Genomic DNA, 8,135 nt, shown 5'->3' with positions numbered 1-8,135 from the left:
TGAGAGGGAGTGGGCACGAGTGAGAATCGGCCATACAGCATGAGGTGAGGACTGTAGAGGCTGCCTATTGGTAGCACTGGAGAAGAATGCACTAGGCAGGGTGAAATGGTGAATGCTGTAGATGGAGGGGAAGGACCTGTGACCAAGATAAGGAAGTCTCCACTTCAACTCACATTTTAAAAGAGCAACTTCTTAGATACCTGAACGCACTTCCTTCCATCACCATCCTCCATCTCTACCCCAGAAGCCTGGAACCATCCACATAAATGGATGGATTTTTCTCTTCTTAAGTAAGGTCTGAATTTTCTTTTTATTAGACACTAGACCTCCACTCCCCATGGAGTATTTGTTTCCCCTGGGGCCCACAGGAAGTTTCTCCACTAAAATGAGTGAACATCTTACTCTAGTGAATAAACTCTCATGGTATTCTCCTTCTCCATCTGGTGGGGGAAATGAGCAGTGCCAAGCCAGACCTGGAAATGCCTTTGGCAGCAAGAAGTACTTTGGTAGCTGAGATTAGAATGCATGAAGGACACTTGCATTCCAATCTCAGAACCAACCCTGACTCATTGTCACCTGGTCAGATAGTCCGAGTCTCTGTTAGCAAAATGAAAAGGAAAATGTGTTACACCGGGAGGAACTCGTGGGACCGTAAGTTTCCACTAGGGACTCTAAGAGAATGTCTTTGGGGAAAAAAAAGCTTTTGTTTCTACCGGCTGGAGCTGAGAGGAAGAGAGAGAGAGATTCCGCTTTTACATTACTGAGCTAGACAAAGGCTCTCTGACTCAGCCTCCCTTCAAAGCCCCAAGGGCTCAGATTCAGCCGACAGTAAAGAACTTATTGATGGTTGTCTATGGAACTCCCTGACCCTCACTGCAGATCCAACAAGCCTTTCTGCCTCTCCTCTACCTGTCCAGCTTTAATTACCCATCAGAAATGAAATCTCAAAGTACATTTGATACCAAGAGGCAGATGCAGAATGGAGTACAAACATGGGAGGTCTCATGATACAGCTTTACATAGCAGCAGATCCTCGGATGCCAGACAGATTTGCCACAGAGGGTCTGGGTAGAGAAAGGGCAGAATGGGATCCCAGGATTCCCTGTGTTCAACCCCTAAAACACTCTGCTCAGGCTGCATGTTTCAAGCAATAGCAATTCGTTTCCAGGAAGTCTCAAATCCATATATTCCCCCAGTCAAGCCTCGACTTTTTCTTGCTCCTTTCATAATAAAACTGAGCACCAAGCCCTGTGATAATAAATCTCTTTAGGAGGCAAAGCTAAGAAGAACTCATTCATTTCCCACTACTGCCAACAGTCAATTCCAGAAATGCCAAGCTTTTCCAGTCACTCTCAGAATTCTTCTGTCCATTGTCTAACTCCAGAAGCCTTCCCAGATTTTAAATGTGTGTTCCAGCAGCACTTTACATAGCAAAAAAAAATCTGCCTTAGTTTCTTACTGCTAGGTAACAAATCACCCTAAATGAAATGGCTTAAAGCATAACCAATGCATTCACTCAGTTCTGGAGGACAGAAACTTACAGTGAATCCATACAGCTGCACTCTCTGGAGGACCGAGGAAGAATCATTTTCTCATCTTTTCCAACTTGCAAATGCTACCTGCATTTCTTAATCCAGGGTCCCTTCTGTATCTTCACATCTTCTATCTGGTCTCTGACACCTGTCTCCATCTTGAAAGGAACTTTATCTTGATCCATCTGGCTAACCCAGGAAAACTCCCTTTTTCTATGTCAGGTAACATATGCCTGTGTTCTGGGGTTTTGCCTGGTAGGGGGTGGGGACGGGGTGGGGAGAGGGAGGCAATCGGGAGGAGGGGGGATTCTTTCAAACTATGGCACCTAAAGACCAGATGAAGATTTATGGTAGGTAGCTGGGAACTGTGACCTGGCCTTTGAGATCCGAATCCAGCGTGCCAACAAGATTTTTGTTGCTAATTTTGTGTGAGTCACCATTTATCCATAGCTGTACAGGTTACATGTAGACTTATTTTATATACCCAATGGTTCTTAAGCAGCCTGTGTTTGATGGTTAATCTTCTCCACTGAATTGGATTGAGAGATGCCTAAGAGATTAGTGAGGCACATTTCTGGGTGTGTCTGCAAGATGCTTCCAGCAATGACTGATACTTAGAACAGTAATTGAAAGGAAAATGTTGGATGCATCAGCATCCCACAGGCTGGGGTGCTGATCAGAAAAGGAGTTCTAAGGACAAGGCTAGCCAATACATGCAAGCTCCATTCTTCCAGAGCAAGGGTAGCCATCTATGGCTGCTTACCACCACCATGCTGTCAGACTCCAGCTCCTCCAGCCTTTTAGCATGAACCCAGAGCAGTGATTGACCTTTCCTTAATGGTTAGTGATGTGGAGCATCTTCCCATGCCATCTGCTAGCCATTTGTCTGTTCATTTAGAGCCACCATCGATTTGTCATTGGAGTATTATTATTATTTCTTTTTACTATTAAGATTTTTAGTCCCATATATATTTTGTTCCGAATACCCCCTGGTAATATAGTATAATTTGCAAATATTTCTTCCCAGGCTGAAGGTTGTCTTGTGAACTGAGTTGACTATTTCCTTTGCTGTGCTTTTGAGGTTGATGAAATCCTGTTTATCTGTTTTGGTTCTCTTGTGCTTTGGGATTTTTGTCCGCAAAATTCTAACTCACAGTCAACATCCCAAGTATTTCTCATTGGTTTCCTTTCAGTTTTTTTTTTAAATTTCAGGTCTCCAGTTTATTTCTTTAACACATTTTGAATGAGATATATAGGGACTAGGTTCATTCTTTTGGGTGTGAAGATGCAGTTTAAAAAGCACCCTTTATTGAAGATGGCCCTGTCTCCAGTCTTAATTTGTTCAAAATGAGTTGACTATAGATACATGGGAGGTAGAATTTTTAGACTCTCTACAATGAAATACCGATTGAACCTTTCAATTGTATACAGATGCTTAGCCTGGGAACCTAAAGGAAAGTCGTAGGTCTGGTATACAGGAAGCAGACAAGTTAGCCAAGGAAGAAGTGGGGAAAACAGCAAAGAATGCATGAAGGGAGAGATTTTACACATAGTTACTGGAAGATCACAAAAGCACTAGTAATTTTTTTTTAAGAATTATGTTGCCAAGAAAACCAGAAGCCAAGACTTTGACTTCACACAAAAGAATCTTTCAGTCTCCCATTACCCAGGACGGTGATAACAACACTGAAAAAGGGCCTGGACCCTAAATTCCACTTTTAGTGTGGCCTTGGAAAAAGGGACCAGCAGGAGCCTGATAGAAGGTAGTTCCATTTACTTGGAAATTTTCATAGCAAATCAGGTATTTTGAAAATCACATCATTCCAAGATTCTTATGCACCATGTAATTCCAATCTCTTATAAAACATTGATTTGTAACATCGATTGTTTATAACATTGACATTGATTGATTATAACTTGTTGATTATGTCTTGAAGATTGGACTCCGATTCATCACACTAAGACAACTCCCACCTTAAACTCTCCAACCTCAGTCCCAGATAATGGTTTTTAAAATGCACTTCAAATCCTTCTACTCTCTATTCTTAGGAAGTATGGTCTATGTTACCTAGCCATGACCTTGGGAGCTTTAACATGTAAAATGTCAAGCCATGTCAAGGAGCCATGTTGAGGGAGAGCACTTACAACTGTTTTAAGCCCTCTTAGCCTAGTACTCAGAGTTTAGACACCAGACATTGGGTGAAGGCCTTGTAATGACCCCAACCACAGCCATCATCTCCCTGCAAACATACAAAAGACCCTAAACAAGTGCTGCCTAGAAAAATGATTGCCTGTTCCTGTTTGAAATCACTGTGTTCAGCTATGTTATTTCATAGTAACAGAAGAGACACTACAATTCTTAGGCACTATGCTTCAAAAAACACACTGTATTCCATTTCTACACTACTGCTTTGTTATTCAACTTTTCTATTAGAAAGCCACAAGAATTTAAGATAGTAAAGAGTCTCTGGGTCCATGTGGGGAATCCAAGGGAGAATTGTTCCCATCTCCTTGACTTTGGCAAGCCTGCTTCCTTCCTCTTTCTGTGGAATGTGCTTCATTCCAAAGAAGCCAGTTCATAATTACAACCATAAATTACATACTGCATTATACCTAGGCAAAACCTCCACCTAATACCATTCCTGATCTTAGATGGAACAGGCTGGCCTTACACACACACACACACACACACACACACGCGCACACACACACACACACACACACACACACTTTCTCACCTCCTGGCCCTGTCCCTAGAGAGAGCAGAGTGTTAACCCAGCAATTATTACACCATCCCATGATTCATTCTGGATGACAAAGACCTCTCACCCTACATCCCCTTTTCTCTACCCTCTCTGCTTCCTATAAAAGACAGAGACAGAGACACTGGAGAGCAGAGAGGCTGAGTGCAGTCCAGAACCTGTCAATCTCACACTGAATGAGACTTGCTCTCTCACCCATCACCATGAAGGTCTCCGCAATGCTTTTGTCCCTGCTGCTGACAGAAGCCATCATCAGCACCCATGTCCTGGCTCAGCCTGGTAAGACCCCCTTTTTCCTTCCCCTGACAGCATATTACCCCATTTCCGTTAATCAGGGATCATCACAGCGCATGAGGGACCTACAATTTCACCTTAACCACTGCTTTTCCAAAACAAGGCAGCTCAGAGAAGGACAAGGAATGAGCACAGTCTCACAGCTGCTTCTGGGCACCACAGGAACTAAAATTCCAGCTGTGGACCCTTGATTTGCCTCCTTCCAGAACCTAGCTCTGCAAAGTCCATCCTGCTATTACTGTCTGGCTGTTGTCTACGGTGCTCCGGCGCCTAGCTGATGCAAGATGAAGATGTGGGGAGGCAGGAGGGGAGAAGAACCAGGATCTAGTCTGTACTTTATTCACCTCAGTTTCCAAGAACAGCAGCTCTGCCGAGGCAGTGGGCATCCGGAAAGCTCATCACCAGACCTAAGTTTCTTGGAGCCTGAAAGGGGACTTATCACTAAAATTCCCTTATCCTAAGGAAATAGATTCTTGTATTAACTCCCAGTGTCACCCGGAGTTGCCCTCAGTCCTTGTTACCCTGTTGAGTGGTGACAGTGTATGTCGGTGAAAGAGAATAGAACAGATGTCCCCCAAAGGGCACAGACATGGAGCTAGGGTTGGGTGACTTTACTTTTTCCTGTCTCTCTCTCCTTCTCATCATTCTTGCAATCACAAATACAAAGACTCTGAACCCAGCACCAACACCTTTTCTTGTTGCCTTACAGATGGGAGCAATATCACCACCTGCTGCTACAAAGTGAACCGAAAGAAGATCCCTAGGCAGAATCTGGAGAGCTACACCATGGTCACCCACAGCCACTGTCCCTGGCCTGCTGTGATGTGAGTGGGCCATGACCACCTTGCCTTCAATCATCAGTCCTAAATTTTCCCTTGGGGCAGAAGAGAGGAATATGAGCAGACTGGTGTGCGGCCAGGCACTCAGAACATCTCTAATCCAAGCTCAGGAATTGTCTAATGGGGACATTAAATCTCACAAAGAAAGAGACTCCCAGCTAGCTACCTTTCCAGTCACCATGCCCCAATTCCATCTAGGAATGAAGATGGGCTTTGTAGGGGCCGGTGTGAGAGGCTGTTTCCCTTGAAGCCCTTCCTGTGTCTTGCTTTCTTCCTCCTCTGTCCTAGAAATGACCCCATCACCCCTGGCTAAGTGACCATGGCAGATACCAGAGAGTAGGCTGCACTCCCAGGTTGGACCCTCAAGGTATTCTCACCACTAGCTAACTAGTTCTTCTTTTTTTCCCTTGAAGCTTCAAGACTAAATTGGGCAAGAAGTTCTGTGCTGACCCCCAGCAGAAGTGGGTCCAGGATTCCATGAAGTTCCTGGACATGAAAATCAAAACTCAGAAGCTTTGAACACATATGCCTGAATGGAAGCCAAACCAGGAGCTAAGAATATATTATATATTATTTATATATATTTATATCCTCTTTCCTTTCTCAGAATTGTCTTGAGATTCACTTAGTCTAATTCCAAGTGATATGAGTTGTCTAGAGAGATGTGAATCATAGTGTTTCTTAAGCAATGTTAAGTTATTATTTTAATTTAATTTGTCATTGATTCTGATATGTTTGGAAATGAAGAGTCTTGGCCGTGTCACTTGAGTCCTGTACAAACCTTGGGGTCCTCTTCTCTATCCACTTTGCCACAGTGTGGTGAAGGGTTTGTAAGAATCATTGGAAAGATTCTGTGGTTGTTCTTGTGGTTTTCAATTTAGGATGAAAGCAAAGATGTTATGATACAATGGGATGTTTATATCAATGACTCTTGCATTTTCAACATAAAATATATTTTTGTATGAATCCTGTCTTTGGTGGCTTTTAAGGGATAACATAAAGTAGGCTGGTGTAACAGGGGGAGGGTAGATGACATAGATGTAGAGGGAGGGACCTGTGTGAAAGAGTAAGTAAGTAAGGCCCCAGGGCATATCCCAAAGCCTGGCTTCCCTACATGTCCTAAGGAGCCAAGCAGTCCTGAGCATGCTCCACTCCTCCAAGGTGTGACACCTAACATCATTGTTAGCCATTTCTTAGAGACTTTCATTGTTTCCCATAGTTGTTGTTTGCCTCACCATCACAGAAGTGTCTCCAGGATGGCTGTTCCAATTGCCCCTCCCACTCCCACGACTCAAACCTCCCATCTAGAGCTTCACCTATATAAAACCAAATAAGCAATCAACAGATGACTTCACAAATCCCTTCCACAACTTAGAAATGTTAGGTTTTTAAAAAGAGGTAGGTGAGTAAGAACCGCACCAGCACGCACGTGGTATTCAGATAAGGGGTAGGTTTATTCAGTAGACCAGGCAAGGTTGGCACTCCACGTGGCTGGGAAAGGCCTGGGAATGAGAGAGAGCTGGGAAGAGAGGAAAGAGAGAGAAAAGAGCAGAGAGAGGGGTAAGAACAGTAGCACTCACGTGGTATTCAGGTAAGGGGTAGACCTGCTGGTTCCAGGCAAGGTTGGCACTCCACGTGGCTGGGAAAGAGAGAGAGCAAGAGAGCAAGAAAAGAACAGCAAGAGCTAGAAACGAACAGAGAGAGAAAAAGAGAGAGAGAGAGAGAGAGGGTCTGGGCCTGGGCTAGCCCTTATCTAGGGTATGGGCGGGGAAAGGTGTGGCCACATCAGGTTAGGATGTGACCTCAGCAGATGCGGACGTGACCTCTTCCAGGTGTCCCAGTTGCCTAGGTAACGCAGGTACTGGGTGGAGACTTTGCTGCGAGGAGGGTGGAGTCTGCTCGCCATCCAGGAGCGGACCTTACAAGAAACATGTGCCCTTAAAAACTTAGAGCCAGGAAAGTCAGGATTCTGTACTCCACAGAGGATTCCAACAAACCCATGATGCCTTCAAGTGAAGTTTCCTGGAGACAGGAGTTCCATCAAAACTCCAGGTAGAAAATTCAAGGTAGCTGGGTGCCAGTGGCTCACGCCTGTAATCCTAGCTACTCAGGAGGCTGAGATCTGAGGATCATGGTTCAAAGATTTTCCAGCCCAGACTAGAAACTCTGTGAGACTCTATCTCCAATTAATCACCAGAAAACCAGAAGTGGAGCTATGGCTCAATGTGGTAGAGCACTAGCCTTGAGCACAAAAGTTCAAGGACAGCTACTAGGCTCTGAGTTCAAGCCCCACAACTGACCAAAAAAAGACAAAAAAAAACCCTCAAGGTATTAGCAGATAGATCACATAATCCTAATACTTTAGTGGCAAGTAGACAATTTACTGGTGACCATTTAATGTATTATGATGATTGGACCAGATCCAAAAATACTCTTTGCCTCTCCTCCAGGCCCTAGTCCATATCTCTAAACACTAATAAGAAGTATAACCCTCAACCCAGAAAAGAACAACCAGGAGGCAGACTAGCCTCATGTAGAGTTTTCATCAGCTGCTCTTGTCCCTATTGATGGGTGGTATTGTGAAAAAGAGTGAAGTATGAGAGAAACCAAACAGACTCTCTACCTTAATATGATACAGCCAGCCCCGTGGTACAGGCAATTATTAAGCAGAGTATCAGACAGTAGGACAGGGAAGGAGAGAAGTCTCT

At 44.2% G+C, this 8,135-nt stretch overlaps 1 protein-coding gene across 1 annotated transcript; it reads left to right on the top strand.

Moving 5' to 3' along the window:
- The first annotated feature begins 4,449 nt into the window (after nucleotides 1-4,449).
- Nucleotides 4,450-6,348, top strand: LOC138830372 (C-C motif chemokine 7-like). Its single transcript, XM_070026750.1, has 3 exons — nucleotides 4,450-4,573; nucleotides 5,298-5,412; nucleotides 5,841-6,348. Exons 1-3 carry the CDS (start codon nucleotides 4,471-4,473, stop codon nucleotides 5,944-5,946), a joined length of 324 nt encoding a protein of 107 aa, XP_069882851.1. The 5' UTR covers nucleotides 4,450-4,470; the 3' UTR covers nucleotides 5,947-6,348.
- The last annotated feature ends 1,787 nt before the right edge of the window (nucleotides 6,349-8,135 follow it).

The sequence above is a fragment of the Dipodomys merriami genome, unplaced genomic scaffold, assembly GCF_024711535.1.
Source record: "Dipodomys merriami isolate MVZ:Mamm:240054 unplaced genomic scaffold, mDipMer1.0.p SCAF_19, whole genome shotgun sequence".
NCBI lineage: Eukaryota > Metazoa > Chordata > Mammalia > Rodentia > Heteromyidae > Dipodomys > Dipodomys merriami.
The sequence above is the reverse complement of the archived record's forward strand: the minus strand, read 5'-3'. Positions and strand labels throughout refer to the sequence as shown.